The 20,893-nt window shown below is 45.9% G+C and overlaps 1 protein-coding gene across 1 annotated transcript in view; it reads right to left on the bottom strand.

Moving 5' to 3' along the window:
• Positions 1–19,844, bottom strand: part of ABHD3 (abhydrolase domain containing 3, phospholipase) — a 36,680-nt gene extending 16,836 nt beyond the window's left edge. Inside the window, exons 1-4 of the mRNA XM_061596767.1 lie at positions 19,487–19,844; positions 10,456–10,619; positions 4,525–4,707; positions 1,196–1,241 (exon numbers count right to left, since the gene is read on the bottom strand). Coding sequence (XP_061452751.1) covers positions 1,196–1,241; positions 4,525–4,707; positions 10,456–10,619; positions 19,487–19,633 — 540 coding nt within the window. The 5' untranslated portion in view covers positions 19,634–19,844. The remainder of the gene's footprint in view (positions 1–1,195; positions 1,242–4,524; positions 4,708–10,455; positions 10,620–19,486) is intronic.
• Between the last annotated feature and the right edge of the window lie 1,049 nt (positions 19,845–20,893).

The following is a 20,893-nucleotide window of genomic DNA, read 5'->3' on the forward strand; positions in this document are numbered from 1 at the left end:
GATTAAGCAGCTGTAACTGCTCTTAGAGAATGGAGACATAGTCACTCTGATACATGCCTTCATAATCTCCAGGCTTGACAGGCAACTGTAACACACTTTGTACAGGCACACCTTTTAAAAACTGGGCAGACACCTCAGTTAGTTCAAAATATAGTAGCATGCTTATTAGTAGGAGAGACCTGATGGGAGCACATGGCTCTTCTGCTGAAAGAACCACACTGTCTGTCTTCCAATTAGTTTCTGGGCACAATTCAAAGTGCTAGTTTAACCTTCACACTGTTAGTCCAGATTATCTCTTTGGATGCCTCCTCCCATATGAGCTGCCCCGCCTCCCCCCCCCCGGTACACTAAGTGATTTGGACAGAGCCTGTTCCAGAATCCTCCTTTATCTGAAACTAGATTGATGGGGAATCTAAAAGATCACTGATGGGGTCAGGGTTTCAACCATATACTACAAGATGTCACTGCTTCTCACAAAACTTAAGTTTGAATTACTTTTTTAAAAAATCAGTAAACCTTTTACGATAGTCTGATTTCAACAAATTAATGAAGAAGTAAAACACTTCTAAAGATTCTAAATCTGAAGTGGCAGTAAGAACGACATCTTTCAAAAAGAATATGAAGTGTAAATGCTACATGAGCTTGACCCATGCTGGCCCCATTATCAACCATGTTCCCCTTGCACATGAGGGGACCTCTATAAACTTAGCCCGGGACACCTTGTAGCTTGCAGAGATAGGAAGGATGCACTGAATGAACATACACACAGCTTCTGGGCAGGCAGATCAAAGGGAGGAAGTGTCAAGTTCCCCCTGAGACCTCTGATTCAGACCAGGAGTGGGAGGCACCTGAAGACAAGAATGGGAAGGGGGGGATGAAACTATGCAGTAGAGCCTGCTTGGGTAAATTACTTAGTAAATTACTAAGGAGAATGCAATTAAAACATGAAAAATTGACTGAATAAATGAGTGAGTGAGTGATGTAGACTTCTTATTTATGTGACACTATTTTGTTTTTTTACTTTTGTGCTGTATGAGATAAAGAGGGGAAATTGTCAACAAGAAACAAACTCTCCCAGAGATGGAATTATCATGAATTGCTTATGGAAGTGTTGCATTGCAGGTATTCACACCCATGCTATATGCTAACATTATGGTTGCTCAATATTCTGAGTTAATTTAAGAGCAATTCTTACCAAGAGATTTTCACCAGCAATTCCTCGATAGTTTAAAACCACACACCTTTAAAAAAACAAAAGAGCACTGTTTACCAGAACAATTAACCTTTGTGTCTTGGAATGTGAAGATTCACACATTTCAAAGCTGCTCCAATTTATAATTCCAGATTTGCCAGTGATTCAAAATATAGACATCAACATGCATATGTTACACAAACATATGACATATATAGAACAATCCTAAGTGCTGTGTGTGTGCAAAATCTGAAGGCAGTTCAACCATCGTATCCAAAGCTCTGGCTGGCTTGAGCCAATGGAGGAACTGAGGGTAGAGAAACAAACTCTCATTCTCCAGTCCATTTTTACCTGAGTATGGATAATTGGTCAGTTGTCTGCTTTGATGGGGTTGTGCTTCCTCTGAAAGAGCAGGTCATAGCCTGGGAGTGCTCTTGGATCCATCTTTGTCACTAGAGGCCTAGGTGACCTCAGTGGCTAGGAGTGCCTTTTACCAGCTTCAGCTGGTAAGACAACTGCGGCCGTTTCTAGACGGGGATAGCCTGACAACTGTTGTCCATGCACTGGTAACCTCCAAGCTGGATTACCATAATGTGCTCTATGTGGGGCTGCCCTTGAGGTTGGTCCAGAAGCTGCAGCTGGTGCAAAATAAGATGGCGCAACTGCTCACTGGGCAGGGTATTGCCAACATGTCACCCTGCTGATGAAAGAATTGCACTGGCTGCCCCTTAGCTACCAGGCCAAGTTCAAGGTTCTGGTTTTGGTATACAAAGCCCTATACAGCTTGGAACTGTTGGAAGTAGGGCAAGAGCAACTCCTGTTTTGTTCTTTTGTTTATGTTCCAGAAGGGAGATAAAGTCAAGGTCCTCCAAATGGCTAGGCTTGACCACCTTTACCTGTGATGCTCTGACTGACTGACTGACTTCCATCGCAGACTGACATGCTTAGGGAAGCTTATCTACCCCTCCTCCTTCCACCCTTAACTTCTCTTCTTTGACTGTCCAAGAGGAGACATTTTTGTCTTTGCTCTCTCTCCTGAGCCATGAGGGCAGTACCCATGTCTGGGCACTGCACCTCCAACTTAGTTAGTTAGAACCAGGTATGCCTTTCCTATCTACTATGTATTTCTATAAATAAAGTAGCTTTTCTTATTTTACTAAGTCTTAAGTCTCAGCGATCCTGATGCAGGGTAAAAGCCTACCACTTAGGTAAACGCACACACTGGCACACATGCATCTCATAACATTGACGATCTCCGCTCATTTATTCAAATTTACATAACAGGGACCAGGATACCAGAAAGACCCTAATATACCCAGTCAATCATTACGCTCGGCAGGTGAGGGTCTCCTACAGAGACCATCTTATCAGGAGGTCCATTCCACACAACATAGGAAGTGGACCTCTAGTGTAGGGGCACCTACCCTTTGGAATTCCCTCCCCTTAAATATTAGAGAGGTGCCATCTCCGTTATCTTTTCAGCGCCTACTGAAGACCTTCCTCTTTCAACAAGCCTTTTAAGCAGAGACCTTGTCCCAGTCTGTTTCTGTGTTGGAATTGCTTTTTAAGATTTTTTAAAGCTTTCTTTAAAAAAAGATGTTTTCAAAGAAGTTTTGTTTTAACATGTTTTTAAAGATGTTTTATTATCTTTTCGGTGCCAGGTCAAGACTTTCCTCTTCTCTCAGGCATTTTAGCATGTGTTTTTAAATTGTTTTTAAAAAATTTAAATTGTTTTTAAATTGTTTTTTTGTGTTTTAAAATTTGTATATTTGTTTTTAATGTTTTTAATTGCTGTAAACCACCCAGAGAGCTTCGGCTATGGGGCGGTATATACATGTAATAAATAAATAAATAAAATATATTTTAAAGTCTGCTTTTATGATGTTTTAGAGTGTTTTTGTTGGCCATCCTGGGCTCCTACTAGAAGGAAGGGTGGAATATAAATTAATTAAATAAATAATTTTTGAGCTGAATTTGCTTTTTCTTATGTTTTCCCTTTCATAGGGGTAAAAATAGGAGCGTGTCTAAATTTCTCTCCAGTTTTGAGGGATGTCAGGAGACCAGGACAATTCTGGATCCTTTGGATCCCAGCCATTTTAGTCCTCCTCCCACATTCCCCTGACACCCCTTTCTGGCCCTACAAACATCACCTGGGCCAGGGTGTTGGAGGCTTCAGTGGTGACGGGGGGGGGGCAGAATGCAACATCGAATCTCCTTTTCTGATATTGGAGCCCTGACTCCAGAATCAGAGAGGAACATCCAATCTATCCTATGGCCTCTGGGTGCACCAACAGTTATGTGTTTTCTATTTAAAATGCCTATCCATAAACTGCCTACACCCCTACTAGCTCCCACATTCTGTTTGGGAGCTCCAGTTAGTTGCATAGTGCTCAGTCTGGCCCTGAAAGAAATCATGACAACTGAAAACCATAATGTAATGGGGGGAAGACAGTAATCCTTCCTTACTGCCAAAAGAAATATGGGCAGGTCCAACACCAGTGGGCGGCCAGGTTTGGTACTGGCCAGGGGCCCCTGCGGCTGGGAGGGTGTAGCTCCGGCCCCACGATCTGTGCTAGCCCCAAGACCCAATCACAAAGCCAGAGCCACCCTCCCAGGCAACACCCCCCTTGCCACTGGCATGGGCTGACTGCACAACTTCCCACATTGCTGCATCAGTGTGCTGTGCAAGCATGCTTGCCATCACTAAAGATGGTGGTGGAGGCATCAACATGCCCCCACTGCCATCTTGGATGATGGCAGGCATGCATGCACAGCGTGCTGATGTAGCCAGGTCTATTTAAGCCCCGGCAGTGGCGATGTGCTGCCACATCACCATCATCTTTGAGGGCCCACTGCAATCTTGTGCCAGCCCTGTGGAAATGGAACTGGGCTGAAAGATTCCCCATCTCTGTTGAAATAATCCTTTGAAACAATTCCCATCCCCAGATCCCTTAGTGGAGAAGAGAGAGAAACCTCTCCCTCCCTCCTTTCCTCTCCCTCCCTCCCTGTGTGATGGATTTGGCCTGGAGGACATGTGTCACAGAGCACACATCCTCTGAGACCAGTTCCCTCCCTCCACCTTAAGCTCTAGGCTGAAGGGAAGCAAGTTTATGCCTGTGTGCTGCTATCTGCACCATGAGGGCAATGTGAATACACCACCCTCTGCACAGACATGTGCACACACAGAAGTGCTCCTCCCCTGTCCTCTGCACTCCTCTACTAGTTTCTGGAGTGTCTGCATACAGGTACCTCGGTTTACAAGCTGTGCAGCTGGTTGGTATCATTGTTTGAGCTGTTAAAACAGAAACCTTAGCAAGCCAAACTGATTTTACCTATAACCCAATGTTTTGCTCTGCTGAATCATATGGAGAATGTAGGATTCTTTGCTTGTTCCTGTGAGGCCAGGCAGCAACAGGACAATGGGTCTGGTGCTGGAATCTGGGTAATGAATGCTCTCATGATTGTCAAACCAATCCAGTGAAATCTGTCCTCCATCGGTTGCTGTAATAAGCTCACTGGGGAAAAAACAACACTGGTTAGCTTTGCAAAAATAACTTTTTTAAAAAACCACTCTGCTGCTATCAGTCCCACCCCTGTTCATTAAGTAGAGGTCTCACATACAGATGCACTGAGTAAGAAAATGGGAGAAAGGAGAGGCCCTCCTTAGGGAGACTCCCTAAGGTATGCAAGAAAATTATGGCTCTTTTTTAAAATAACACCAAAAAAGAGAGGCTTGTCAGAACCAACGTTCACACTGTCTTCGTGCTGCCTATGACCATTGGTAGCAGAAAATAGCAGGCTGGTGACGGGGGGAAAATAGGAAGCAGCCTGCAGCTTGCTTTCAGCTTGGATCTTAAAGTGGAGTGAGAGCCCAATTCCCTCTCCCATATCCTTTAACCTCTGAGGCAGAATGTCCTTTGCAGTGTAAAGAATGGCTCAGTAGTTAAGCATCAACACATGCTCTAAGGTGCACATCCTCAGAGCCCAGTCTCCATAGGAAACCTGCTGAAGCTCTTCTTCTCAAGCTGTAAGAAGCAGAGGAGCAGCAGCAGTGGCAGTTGTTCCCAAAGAACAGCAGGAACTTCTTGAAACTCTAGGTGCTGTCACTAGAACTGGTTTCACAGAGCCTTCTGTCCTGATTTAACAAATATATGCACAAGCCAATAGGCTTCCATGAACAGATCACTGGCTGGATCAGGAACAGTGGGTCTAAATCAGATGTGCTCTAATTGAGTTGCTCTGCTTTTTGTGAAATATGCAAATGCACATTCCATTGAAAGCTATGCACAGAAGACTGATAGTATCTACATTCAGACGTGCATTTGGATGTGCATCCAGTTTACACCTGCAGGTCATGATCCGGCAAGTGGACAATTAGACTAAGATGAATAAGTACATACAGTATGGGGATGGAGGTGGGGAGGTATGAAATTTCCTCCTCTTTCTTTTTTCCCTCTATTCCTTCTCTGCAATTAAAAAAAAATTGGACACATTCCTATATTTAAGAAAGTATAAATTTAATGTATAGTCACAAAAGAGGGAAGAATACAACCAGGGCAACTTGATGCAACCAAGGTATAACGATTAAGTCAATCTTATAAAGGGACTGCTGTGTAAGCATAGCAGTGTGAGTAGACACATGACTAAGATTAAAAAAAAACCTGCTGTGCTTCTTATCTACCAGCTACAGTGTACTGCAGTCCCCTTCACATACATACAAAAGGTCTGAAAAGGAAACTTACAAGCCAGTTTTAGGGCTGCTTTCTGAAAGGGCCTATCAACTACATGTGTGGAAATAACTTCTGTCTCCCAAGTGGATTTTGATAAGTAGCTTTTATGCACACACATCCCTGTTAAGGATGGAAGAGTTAAATTCACCTATTGTTTACATGCTAAATAAATATCAGAGACTCCTTAAAAAGAATGTAGAACTTCCTACTTACTGGATTTACAGTAAATTCTCAGAAATCCTTAGAACAGTGGTTCCCAAACTTTTGAACACAGAGACCACTTGAAAACAGCTGAGGGTCTTGGTGGACTACTTAATGATTTTTCTCCCTGTTGGAGCAATTGTCATGTGCTGTGCTAAATGCTGTATGATTTTTAGTTGTATTTTTCTTGCCTCTTTTATTTCTTATATTTATTTATAAAAGTATATTACCATATCATAAAACATCAGGGTGGTTGAACTCCATAGTACTCAAGTTGCAATGCAATAAAATACAATATAAGAAATAAAAGATGAAACAGTTGCCACCCCAATTTCAGTGATCATGGGTAGAGGGAAGTATAGCCATGGGGAGGTGGTGAATTACCATAGAAGACGAGGGCAAGGCTATCTACACCTTGTTCCTCACTCCCACTCCTCTCATGGACGGGTTCCTCATTGCTCATCTGCTGTGCCCACTGGCCTGTGTGTGTTGTTGTTTAATGCCAGATCGGTACACAATAAGACCACACTCATCCACGAGTTGATCGTAGATGAAGGTGCCAATTTGGTGTGCATTACCGAGACCTGGGTGGGTGAGCTGGGAGGAGCTGATCTGACCCAGCTTTGCCCACCTGGATACTCAGTGCAACACCAGCACAGGCTGCAGGGCCGGGGGCAGGGGAGGAGTTGCTGTGGTCTACAGAACTTCCATCTCTGTCACCGGGAAACCACTCTGTCTTGGAGCTGGCTATGAGGGCCTGCACCTGGTGTTGGGCCAAAGAGACAGTAAACTAGGGTTGCTGCTGGTGTACCGTCCACCCTGCTGCCCGGCACTTTCTCTGTCTGAGCTGGCAGAGGCCATCTCGGCTGTGTTATTGGAGGAGCCCAGAACAATAGTCCTGGGTGATTTCAATGTCCATGCTGAGGCTGACTGTAGTGTTCCGGCTCGGGACTTCATGGCCTCCATGACAATCATAGGGCTGTTTCAAGTTGTCACTGGCCCAATGCATAGGGCAGGGCACAACCTTGACTTGGTTTTTGCTCCAGATGGAGGAACGGGTAGTCTGGAGATGGAGGGTGGTGGATGTCAACCCATTGTCATGATCAGACCATTTCCGGGTGAAGTTTAGACTTATGGCTCCTATCCTTCCCTGTAGGGGTGGCGAACAGATTAAGATGGTCCAACCCGGGAGACTAATGGAATCCACTGGATTCCTGAATGCCCTGGGGGAGATTCCAGTAGATAGAACAGGTGACCCTGTTGAAGACCTTGTCACACTGTCGAACAGCAAGAAGCATCGGGGTCTTGACATCGGGGTCAAGCACCCTGTCCAGCATTGTGAAGCATAGTTTGCACCTTGGTACATCAGTGAGCTACGGGCAATGAAACAGGCTGGATGACGGCTAGAGCACAAGTGGCAAAAGACGTGCAGTGAGGCTGATTGGGCACAAGTAAAACATCATAACCATGCCTACTGTGTGGTGGTGAGGGGAGCAAAGAAGGCCCACTTCTCTGCCTCCATTGCATCCTCAAGTAGCCATCCAGTGGAGCTTTTCCATATTGTCAGGGGTCTGTTGACATCAACTCCAGGAAATGGAGTTTTAGACCCTTCGGAGGCCCACTGTGAATTGTTTGCAAGGCACTTTGAGGGTAAAGTTGCTCGCCTCTGTTGCAGTCTTGATGCCCCATGCACATCTACAGTAGTCCCCAATGAGGCGCCCAATGCAACGTCTGCTGCAACTTCTTGGGAATGGTTTCAGTTGATGCGGCCTGATGACGTAGACAAGGTGCTTATGATGATTCAGCCAGCAACATGTCCTCTCGACCCTTGCCCTTCTTGGCTTATTAAAGCTTGCCAAGGGGGGTTGACCGAGTGGATCCAGGGTGTGGTCAATGCATCATTGCAGGAGGGAGTGATTCCAGCCACCCTGAAAGAGGCGGTGATTCGACTGCTCATGAAAAAGCCCACCTGGACCCATTGGTCTGCGACAATTACCGCCCAGTCGCAAATACCCCCTTCTTAGGGAAGATGATTGAGAGGGTTGTAGCGCAGCAATTTCAAGTACTCTTGGATGAAACAGATTATCTTGACCCATCCCAGTCTGGGTTCAGGCCTGGTTATGGGACTGAATCAGCCTTGGTCACTCTTTTGGATGACCTTTATCGGGAGAAGGACAGGGGGAGTGCGACCCTGTTGTTCTTACTTGATCTCTCAGCGGCTTTTGATACCATTGATCATGGTATCCTTCTGGGCTGACTTGGTGAGATGGGTATTGGAGGCACTGTTTTACAGTGGTTCTGATCCTATCTCCAAGGCCCTTTTCAGAGAATAGCATTAGGTCTTTCGGCCCCCTAGCAGTTGTGCTGTGGAGTGCCATAGGGTACCATCTTGTCCCCCATGCTGTTTAACATTTATATGAAGCCCTTGGGAGCAGTCATCAGGAGATTTGGGGCAAGGTGTCAGCAGTACGCTGATGATACCCAGCTCTATTTCTTCATAACATCTGAATCGGGAGAGGCTGTGCAAGCCCTGGATTGTTGCCTGGACTCAGTGGTGGGCTGGATGAGGGCCAATAAACTGAGTCTGAATCCTAGCAAGATGGAGGCGCTGTGGGTTGGTGGTTCCTGAGTTCAGATAATTGGTCAGTTGCCTGCTTTGGATGGGGTTGTACTCCCTCTGAAAGAGCAGGTCCGTAGTCTGGGGGTGCTCCTGGATCCATCTTTGTCACTAGAGGCCCAGGTGACCCCAGTAGCTAGGAGTGCCTTCTACTAGCTTTGGCTGATAAGACAGCTGCAGCCATTTCTGGACTGGGATAGCCTGACTACTGTTGTCCACACACTGGTAATCTCCAGGCTGGATTACTGTAATGTGCTCTATGTGGGGCTGCCCTTGAGGTTGGTCCGGAAGCTGCAGTTGGTGCAAAATGCAGTGGCGAGACTGCTCACTGGGGCAGGGTATTGCCAACATGTCACCCCACTGCTGAAAGAATTGTACTGTCTGCCCATTTGCTACTGGGCCAAGTTCAAGGTTCTAGTTTTGGTGTACAAAGCCCTATACAGCTTGGAACCAGGATACTTGAAAAACCGTCTTTTCCCTTATATACCCAGTCGATCGCTGTGCTCTGCAGGTCAGGGCCTCCTGCAGATACCATCTTATCAGGAGGTCCATTTTGTACAACATAGGAAATGGACCTTTAGTGTGGCAGCACCTACTCTGTGGAATTTCCTCCCCTTAAATATTAGGTAGGCGCCATCTCTGTTATCTTTTCAGCACCTATTGAAGACTTTCCTCTTTCAACAAGCCTTTTAAGTTGATGCCTTGTCCCAGTCTGAGTCTATGTTGGAATTGCTTTTTAATATGTTTTTAACCCTTTTAAAAAAAACAATATGTTTTTAACCTTTTTTAAAAGATGTTTTGAAAGTTTTTTAAAAAAATGTTTTTAAAGATCTTTTGTTTTAATGTATTTTGAAGTCTGTTTTTATGATGTTTTAAAGTGTTTTTAGTGCTTTTGTTTGCTGCCCTGGGCTCCTACTTGTAGGAAGGTAGAGATATAAATGAAATAAATAAATAAATAAAATAAACAAAAATACAATTAAAAAACCAATTATGAATATTTAATGGGATGAATGTGCTGGTTCCTGTCTACCACAAGTCCACAGACATGCCTCAGGCCACCTGAATGAGACAATTTGGGAACCCCTCCCTTAAAAAATAGTCTGCTTTCCACAATATAACAGTATATATTCTGCTGCCACAGTTCTTTTTTCAGAACCCAGAAGCTGAACATTGTTATGTACACATAACCAAGCTCATCAGGATACTGGAAGTTCCTCAAAGACACCAACCACAATAATATGTCATAATCCCAAATGGGCTATAAAATGCTCAGAAGTGTGGCCAGTTCTCATATATGTATAAATACACTAGCCCATTCAGAAGTTACCACATTTAACAAGGATATGTGGACGGGCAGGCAGGACCATATGTGTGTCTACCTCCCCCCAATGTCCATGCCTCCACCAACTCCACTCTCAGACTTTCATGCATTAGGCAGAAGGTCTGAAGGGAGAGCCTACTCACATTGAGCAAATTACACATAGGTTTCCCCTTCAGACCAATCTTCCATCAAATGCACATAGAAGGTAACTTCTGAAGAGTGGCTAGTATTAGTACACACATCTGTTTCAATCCCCAGCTATGCTATGAGTTCGAATCTTATGTCAAAAGCAACAGTAAGAGCCAGTGGTATTTAATGTATATGATTACTATATGCAAATGAACCTTCATAAAACTTTTCCAAGAGAATGGTTATGTAGAAAAGAAGCACTTACCTCCTGTATTGCACGTACGGTCGAGATGTGATGAAAGGGCGAAGGAGAGTCTGCACCCGGCCCTCCCAGCACCACACAGTGGGATAGTATGTTTCTGTTACCACAGGGCAATAGTCCTGTAGAAAGCAGGAGAAGCTCTCACTGCCAGTCACCAACTGAGGTTTCTAGAGAGAGAAACAGGCAAGTGTTTTGGCACCAGAATGCGGGTGGTCGTGGATGAATTTAATTGTTTTTTGTTATAATACAATAGGCTCAAGAAGAAAATTATTTTAGGCTTATTCATTTCAATGAAACGTGCCCCAAACTTGCCAATTCCTGGTAGATTGTGGCCTATGCCAATTTGCATATGTATGAGTGGGTGCTATTTGCTATTTTCTGCCAATATTTGTTGGGTCAGCAAGACAAAAAACTTCTATATACTTGGAACGCCCTGCAAATCAAACAAATATCAGTAAGAGTGTTAATAATGAAAATTTGTTCGAGGTAAAAAACATTTAAAAATACTGGGAGAGGGGAAGGAAATGAATTTTAATGAGAAAACAGGAGGCAGTGAATGAGCAAACCTATATAACAGCCTTCCACACAGGATGTCTTCCAGATGTTTTGGATGACAATTCCTACCAGCCCCAGCCAGCACAATCAGCTCATGGGAGTTGCAGACCAAAACATCTGGAGGGCACCAGGTTGGGGAAGACTTCTGTATAATAATGAGAGCTCATCAGTAATAGGAATTCATTTTGTAACAACTACTTGTTTTTCTAACAACAGCAGCAATTACTATTCTCTAAGTACAGATCTTTATGTAGCCAAAACAGCATCCCCCACACCTAGGAGGTAGGTATCAGCAGGCTTAGGGGAACATCAAAGCTTGTCTACAAAAAAGGGGGACATCAAGGTTTGAAGTACAAAAAATATTTACAGGAAAATTCCCTAAAAGGGGACTGTGACATCCCCACCCACCAATCCCTGCCTTCCTGCACCAGATGAGGGGGATGTCTGCTGCTATAAACTGTATAATATACTCTTTACACATGTACAGAGGCTACTCAACACTTCACAGCCTTATGTGCAATATTTCCACTCCACGCCTGGGCACTCACAGTATCCCACCCTTATCTCTAGGTGATCCTGGACACCCCTAACTCACTGTGGTAATATTTATTGCTAGGTTGTATGTGTAGCAAACCTTTCCTTCAAGGGATACCCATATGGAATAAAGCTGCCACCAGTTTCAGAATGAAACACCTGTTTAATATTCGTCAAGAGACACTGTAATTGTATTAGAATCAGTATCATTTGTTTATTCAATACCCCCCAACTAATATTTATGGTATACACTAACCAAGCATAGGTGTGAGTATGGAACAATTAAAAAATGATAGTTATTATTTTCATAGGAGTATTTTTAAACCTTACAGATAGAAATAAGCTCTAATACAATATATCACTATGCTACACTATGTAATGAAGGGCACAATCCTACTCACCTTTCTGCTGGGCTGGGGTGAGTTGGATGCCGTTGATCCCCAGCTGTGCCAGCAGGCTCCTCTGCTGTGGCTGAGCCATGGTGCCACCAGGAACCTGCCAACGCTGCCAGGGGTCCACTGGGGACAGTCATCCCAGTCGACAGAGGGCCAATAAAAGCCCTGAAAACATTGCGGGGGCATGGTAAGGCTGCAGGGGGGACTTACACAAGATCCTCCTTGCATTCAGACCCCTCCCCCAGGTCCCACTACACTACACTACACACATACAATTTTTCCTAATGGAGACAAATTCTGTGAAAGAAAAACTCGTGTACATTGTCCCCTGTGACATGCAGTGTGAATGTTTATTGTGCCACAGTTACGTGGATCAGAAACACCTCCTGACCTGTGCACATACTACAAAATAAACACTGCACTGTAGTGGCATATAAATGTTTTCCTGCATGGAGATAATTTCTTCACAGCAAGCATGTATTTTTCCCTATAGGAGGACTGCAATGGGGAAAAGGTGAGACTATTCTGTTTCAATAGCTTTATCCCTTTCAAGGTTGCATGGGTAGCTCATTCTGATGTAACTTTTCATAGAAATGTGTGCAAAAGCAATTTTGTGAATATGGAATGCTGCATTGCCATTGGCCCCTACAGCGTAGTCCTAAAATATCCTGGAATGTCAAAGAAGTGCTCATCGTTAATTTATGTTAGCTGTACAACCCTCAGAAAAATGGGGTACAGAAATCTGAAAATGGTTGATGTGTTAGTATAAAAAGAAATCAGGCAGGATCCAAAATGAACGAGGGCAGAATGTGTTGATATGGTACCAAGGTTTTGAGATGTGTGAAACTCAGGATGGAATTGTGAACCTTGTACCTCGTTTGCAACTTATGAATTTGCTTGCCAATTTAAAAGGTATTTTTACACAGACCATTTGAGGTTTATGAAGGATAGGTCTATCAGTGGCTACCAGTCATGATGTTTATATGCAGCCTGCAGTTTCAAAAAATTCATTGTTGGAGAACAGCAAGAGCAGAGAGGCCCGGAGATGGGTTGGTCACTGTGAGAAGGAAACAGGATTCTTGACTAGATAGGCCTTTGGTCTCATCGCACAGGGGTCGTATGAGACTAAAGGAAAACTATTTTTATCAAAATAAGTACTTCAAAGCAGTGGTGTAGCAAGGGCGGAGCGGTGGGAGCGGTCCGCCCCGGGTGTAGGCAATAAGGGGGTGGTGGCAAACAATGGAGCAGCTCCCTCAGCCTCCAGTGGCTCTTTTCAGTAGCAGAGGCGGCAACGCCTCTGCAGCGGCCCCATGGCTGGCTGGCTACGAGGAAGAGGGCTGGCGGCACAGCTCACATCCCACACCTGCAGGGCTGCACCAGAGGCTCCTCCATGATGCCCCTCGCCAAGCACAGCTCTGCGCTCCCTCCGTCGGCTGCCCGGCAGCAGGGCTCGCTATCACCCTCCTCCTCCACCTCCTTCTCCCCTTCCCTGCCCACCCCAAGAGAGGCCACCCTAAGGCCAGCAGAGCAAGTCAAGCACTGTGCCAGGGTGGGGAAAGCGGGAACGTGCCAGGCCCCTCCCTCCGGCCAGGCAGGTGCTTCGGCGGCCAGACTCATTTGCCGCCTGCCTGCCTGTCTGCTCAGCAGCGCCCCTGGCCACCAGAGAAGAGGGCAATGCTCCCCGGCCCTGCTTGCGAGGGTCCCTGCGGGCATCTGGTTGGCCATGAGACAACAGCGGGACAGGCTAAGTGCTGCAGCTGGCCTGATCCAGCTGCAAGTCTCTTTCACGCTCCCCGCAAGCAAGCAGGACGACCTCGATGGTGCAGCCACCACTCACCACACGACGCTGAAGTTGGTTCCTAGTTCCCAGTTCCTTATTTGCTTGAAAGTTCAAAACACTAAAAAAAGAAGTTGACAGCTACAGCAACTTCAAGCCAAACTTCACATGTCTCTGAACCCCAAAATATATGTTGGGGTACCCTGTATGATATATCACTGTGATCGGGGGACTCTTCCCATCAAAAATAACAATATATGTATGCAATCAAAATCATCAGGCTTCCGATATTATCATAAATACATAATGATGTCATAAAATCATAAAAAATAAGTAACTGGGGGTGCCCACCCCAAAATCTGCTCTGGGCCAGGACAAATCATACACCCCATGAAAGGGGATAGTGTCCTCTACGATATGCCACTGTGTCCCCCCTGGCCCAGAGCTTCTGCTGGGCGCAGGGCATGGATGAGGACATCTATGCAAAATCAAAGCAGACAAAAGCATAGAGGAAAAAATAAGTAACTGGGGGTACCTACCCCAAAATCTGCTCTGGGCCAGGACAAATCATATACCACAGGAAAAGGGAGGGTGTCCTCTACGAGATGCCACTGCGTCCTGCCTGGCTCAGAGCTTCTGCTGGGCACAGTGCACAGAGAAGGGCATCTATGCAAAATCAAAGCAGACAAAAACAGGAAAAAATAAGTAATTGGGTGTGCCCACCCCAAAATCTGCTCTGGCTAAGACAAATCATATACCCCAGGAAAGGGGAGGCTGTCCTCTACGAGATGCCAGTGCGTCCCGCCTGGCCCAGAGCTTCTGCTGGGTACAGGGCATGGAGGAGGACATCTATGCAAAACCAAAGCAGACAAAAACATACAGGAAAAAATAAGTAAATGGGGGTGCCCACCCCAAAATCTGCTCTGGGCCAAAACAACTCAAATACCCCAGGAAAGGAGAGGGTGTCCTCTACGAGATGCCACTGCGTCCCGCCTGGCCCAGAGCTTCTGCTGGGCGCAGGACACCCTGGGGAGCATCTATGCAGCATCGAAACAGACAAAAACATGCAGAAAAAAAATAAGTAACTGGGTGTGCCTGCCCCAAAATCTGCTCTGGGCCAGGACAACTCATACACTCCATGAAAGGGGAGGGAGTCCTCTATGAGATGCCACTGCATCCCGCCTGGCCCAGAGCTTCTGTTGGGTGCAGGGCACGGATGAGGGCATCTATGCGAAACCAAAGCAGAGAAAAATATACAGGAAATAATAAGTAACTGGGGGTGCCCACCCCAAAATCTGCTCTGGGTCATGACAAATCATATACCCCAGGAAAGGGGAGGGTGTCCTCTACAAGATGCCAGTGTATCCCATCCGGCCCAGGTACAAAGTGGTAGGGATAACTTTCAACACTGGAAATCACTTTGTTTCTTTCCACAATCTGGGAAATGCAAGTGATTTGAACTTCTAGGATGGAATTAGGAAACCTCAAAACACAGGATGTAGCGATGTTTGTGCAACAGATGAGTTGTTCTAAAACTTCACAAAGAACAATAGTACACCAAGTCATATTGTAGCAATGAGACTATAAAGGCCAAATAATAATGATGATGTGCAATGTGCAATTTAGAAGATGCTCTTCTAAATCTCCTACTATTTCAGAGATGATTGAAAACCGGGAGCTTATTTCAAATGGGTGAAATTGTTTAATTCCAGCCCATGTGAAATGCTGTTGATTTTGTGAACTGCAAAAATGTTCTAATATATTTCTAAGAAAAAGTTTTTTACTGTTTTACCAGTTCTGATAATGACTTCCTTATTTCTTTTTTTTTTAATTAAGTCTGCACTTGTTTATCTGTTCATTTGTATACTTGGTTGTTACCTGTTGGAGAAATATAATATATATATGTAGTAAGTTATTTAGAGATATAATAAATCAAATGCACAACAATTCTTCTCAAAGTATGACTGTATGTTATCTGGTGCCATGGCAGAAGGAAACTTGGCTGGATCACCAGACAATGATTCACTCAAGAAGCATAAAGATGTAATTTCATAGATGAGACTCTAAACTATGCATGGACAGCATCTAATAGAAAACAGTATCCCTGATGTGTGCAACTATGATTTGTGGTGCCAAATCATATTTTGGGATGGGCATCCAAGTTCCTTATAATGCTTCCTATAGATTTTGGCTATTCTTCTGATACATAGATTAATGTTGGTGTTGTTTAGATTTATTCCCTCCCATTAACTAAAACGTTCCAGGGTGGATCACAAAAGTTTAAAAATGCATAATTCAATACAGTTAAAAACACTCTAAAATTAGAAATGATAAAGATCTTGTCTGTGCCATGACTGAACAAAAATCTCTGACCTGGGTAACTGGGTTGGAACCAGTGCCATCTTGCAGAGGACCTTGTCCTGTATGAATATGTGTATGATTTATGGTACTTCGAAGAAAGTTTTGGGGTGGGCACCACCAGATCCTTTCCCCCCCTACCTTATTTAAATATCTTGATGTGTATAGTTGCTCAGATCCACTCCTTCTGCCCACAAGAAACTCTGGGCCAGTCAGGAAGCCACGGATTCTCATAGACAATGTTTTTGTCCATTTTGGTTGTGCGTAGATGCCCTCATCCGCGCCCCGCACCCCGCAGAAGCTCTGGGCCAGGCAGGACGCACTGTTATGTTATAGAGGACACCCTCCCCTTTCCTGGAGTGCATGATTTGTCCTGGCCCAGAGCAGATTTTGGGGTGAGCACCCCAGTTACTTACTTATTCCTGTATGTTTTTGCCTGCTTTGGTTTTGCATAGATGCCCTCATCCATGCCGTACACCCAGCAGAAGCTCTGGGGAAGGTGGGACATAGTGGCATCTCGTGGAGAACACCCTCACCTTTCCTGAGGTATATGATTTGTCCTGGCCCACAGCAGATTTTGGGGTGGGTACCCCCAGTTACTCATTTTTTCCTGTATGTTCTCGTCTGCTTTGGTTTTGTGTAGATGCCCTCCTCTGTGCCCTGCGCCCAGCAGAAGCTCTGGGCCAGGTTGGACGCAGCGGCATATGGTAGAGGACGTCCTCCTGTTTCCTGGGGTATATGATTTGTCCTGGCCCAGAGCAGAGTTTGGGGTGGGCACACCCAGTTACTTATTTTTTCCTGTATATTTTTCTCTGCTTTGGTTTTGCATAGATGTCCTCCTCCATGCCCTGTACACAGCAGAAGCTCTGGGCCAGGCGGGACGTACTGGCATCTCATAGAGGACACCTCCCCTTTCCTGGGGTATATGATTTGTCCTGGCCCAGAGCAGAGTTTGGGGTGGGTACCCCCAGTTACTTATTTTTTCCTGTATATTTTTCTCTGCTTTGGTTTTGCATAGATGACCTCCTCCATGCCCTGTACCCAGCAGAAGCTCTGGGCCAGGCGGGACGTACTGGCATCTCATAGAGGACACCTCCCCTTTCCTGGGGCATATGATTTGTCCTGGCCCAGAGCAGAGTTTGGGGTGGGCACACCCAGTTACTTATTTTTTCCTGTATATTTTTCTCTGCTTTGGTTTTGCATAGATGCCCTGCTCTGTGCCCTGAGCCCAACAGAAGCTCTGACCCAGGCGGGACACAGTGGCATCTTGTAGAGGACATCCTCCCCTTTCATGGGGTATATGATTTGTCCTGGCCCAGAGCAGATTTTAGGGTGGGCACATCCAGTTACTTATTTTTTCCTGTATGTTTTTGTCTGCTTTTTTTTTGCATAGATGCCCTCCTCCGTGCCCTGCGCCCAGCAGAAGCTCAGGGCCAGGTTGGACGCAGCGGCATATGGTAGAGAATGTCCTCCTGTTTCCTGGGGTATATGATTTGTCCTGGCCCAGAGCAGATTTTGGGGTAGGTACCCCCAGTTACTTATTGTTTTCTGCGTGTTTTTGTCCATTTTGATTTTGCATTGATACACCCATGCGTGCCCGGTGCCCAGCAGAAGCTCTGGGCCGGATGGGACGCACTGGCATCTCATAGAGGACACCCTCCCCTTTCCTGGGGTATATGATTTGTCCTGGCCCAGAGCAGATTTTGGGGCAGGCACCCCCAGTTACTTATTTTTCCCTTCCTGGTTACCCCTATTTTGGTTTTGCGTAGATACCCTCCTCCGTGCCCTGCACCCAGTAGAGGTTCTGGGCCAGACGGGGCACAGTGGTATCTCGTAGAGGACACCCTCCCCTTTCCTGGGCTGTATGATTTGTCCTGGCCCACAGCAGATTTTGAGGTGGGCACCCCAAGTTACTTATTTTTTCCTGTATGTTTTTGTCTGCTTTGATTTTGCATAGATGCTCTTCTCTGTGCCCTGCGCCCAGCAGAAGCTCTGGGCCAGGCAGGACACAGTGGCATCTCGTAGAGGACACCCTCCCCTTTCCTGGGGCATATGATTTGTCCTGGCCCAGAGCAGAGTTTGGGGTGGGCACACCCAGTTACTTATTTTTTCCTATATATTTTTCTCTGCTTTGGTTTTGCATAGATGTCCTCCTCCATGCCCTGTGCCCAGCAGAAGCTCTGGGCCAGGCGGGACGTACTGGCATCTCATAGAGGACACCTCCCCTTTCCTGGGGTAGAGGACACTATCCCCTTTCATGGGGTGTATGATTTGGCCTGGCGCAGAGCAGACTTTGGGGTGGACACCCCTAGTTACTTATTTTTTATGATTTTATGACATCATTATGTATTTATGATAATATCAGACGCCTGATTATTTTGATTGCATAAATATATTGTTATTCTTGACAGAGAGAGTCCCCCGATCACAGTGATATATCATACAGGGTACCCCAACATCTATTTTGGGGTTCAGAGACATGTGAAGTTTGGCTTGAAGTTGCTGTAGCTGTCAACTTTTCTTCTTTTTTAGTGTTTTGAACTTTCAAGCAAATAAGGAACTGGGAACTAGGAACCAACTTCAGCTTTGTACTCGCCACCCTGCCCTTGTCACCGTTTCCCTGGCACACCCCTAGCCTTGCCTGCTCGCAGCCACTCCTCAGAGGGCTCCTCCTACAGCCGCTGCAGCCTGCCTGTACCAGCAGTTATGGTGAGGGCCTCCCGCTCAGCTTCTGTGGAGCCCCCACAGCCAGTGGCCATCTACTTCTGTGTCACATCTGGCCCAGTAGAGGGGCTGGGGCCATTATTATTATTCGTTTCATTTCATGATTATTACTGAAAATAATTTTGTCCTATAGAGGAGCGGGGTGTTAAAAAATGATCCACTCCGGGTGTCAATATATATATATATATACACATATATGAAGCAGTGTATAATTCTACAAATTATGTTTTAGTCCTAGTTTTAGATTCCACATTTTCTCTCACGCTCACGGCTCATTGGCCATCGGTGCATCTGCAGTATGTGCTGCGCAGTACTGAAGCGCCAGGTTTCCCAGTAGGGAATGCAAAGTCAAACTGACTTGCATTCTCCTCGTTCGCAGTGGAAATGAAAGGACCCCCCTCTCAAATTAGCACAGCAGCGACTTGCAAAAGGACGCTGAGCTCTGCAAACACTTTCTGCGCCTGCTTCTTTGCTGTGTCTGTCTCAAAGACGTTCCAGACAGCGCGAGCCAAGGACAGTTGAGTTGCCTGTTTCAAAGACAAGCTTAGCTCGATGGTGACTTGGCTGGCCTTTTCCGCTTCCTGCGGCTTCCTTCTAATTCGCCGAGGTTCTAATTCTAATTCTAATTCCCCGGCCGCTTCTAAAGGAAGGAGGTGGTGGGGAGAAGAGAAAGGGAACGAACAACCCCTACCTTTGCGATGCTGCTGAGGTAATAGCAGGCGTAAGCGGCCCCGAAGCACAGCACCAGAGACCACCCGACGCCGGAAGCCAACAGACCCTCCCGGATCCGGCTCTCCAGACACAAGGCCAGCTCGCGGATCAGCCCTTGCCAGTTCATCTCCAAATGACGCGGCGGAGGTGCAGGCTGCAGGGTACATTCAAGTCCGGGGGATGTTGAGGGAAGCGCGTGGCCAGCCTAGGATGCTGCTGCTGGCGTCGCTGTCGCTGCCGTCTGGGCTGAGTCCAACCGGGATTGCGCCCCCTCCGGAACGTTCCAAGGGAGGCAGCCACCTGGAGGTGTTGGAGGTTCAAGAGACAGAGACAGGACAGAGCAGGGCAAGCTGCTCCGCCCTCGCTCCGCCTCTCTTCCCTGGGTGGGGGGAAATTTTCAGACTGGAACCGGTCTTGCGGCTATCAGGAGGACGTGTACATTAGCCTTTCTCCACCTGTCTACGAAGACGGATTTGAGTTGAATCGGGGGTGGCTCATATGTGAAAGCTGCCTGTTCCCAGGTGATCCAGCCTTAACCGTCTTGGGCCTTTCTTCTGTAGCCCATATTATAATAACAAATAAGATCGTAAGAAGAGTCTGCTGGATCACGTCAGAGGCCCATCTAGTCCAACATCCTGTTCTCACAGTGGCCAACCAGATGCCTATGGGAAACCAGCAAGCAGGACCTCAGTGCAAAAGCACTCTCCCCTCCTGAGACTACCTGCAACTGGTTTTCAGAAGCATACTGCATCTAACTAGGGTGGCAGAGCACAGCCAACATGGTCAGTAGCCATTGATAGCCATTAATTTGTCTAATCATTTAAAGCCATCCAGTTTGGTAGCCATCGCTGCCTCCTGTAGGAGCGAATTCCATAGTGTAACTATGCAATGCATGAAGTATTGCTTCCTTTTGTTTGTCCTGAATCTTCCAACCTTCATCTTCACTGAATGTCCACGAGTTCTAGTGTTATGAGAGAGGGAGAAAAACTGTTCTCTATCCACTTTTTCTATCCCTTGCATAACTTTATACACTTCTGTCATGTTGCCTCTGACTTGCCTTTTGTCTAAACTAAAAAGCTCTAAATGCTGCAACTTTTCCTTACAAGGGAGTCACTCCATCCTCTTGATCATTCTGGTTGTCCTTGTCTGAACCTTTTCCAACTCTACAGTATCCTTTTCGAGGCAAGGCAACCAGAATTGTACACAGTATTCCAAATGCAGCTGCACCATAGATTTTATATGACATTATATCAGCAGTTTTATTTTCAGTACCTTTCCTAATGATCCCTAGCATGGAATTTGCCTTTTTCACAGCTGCCGCACACAAGGTTGAGATCTTCATTGAGCTATCTACTACAACCCCAAGGTCTCATTCCTAGTCAGTCAC

This window comes from Rhineura floridana, chromosome 1 (assembly GCF_030035675.1).
Source record: "Rhineura floridana isolate rRhiFlo1 chromosome 1, rRhiFlo1.hap2, whole genome shotgun sequence".
Taxonomy (NCBI): domain Eukaryota; kingdom Metazoa; phylum Chordata; class Lepidosauria; order Squamata; family Rhineuridae; genus Rhineura; species Rhineura floridana.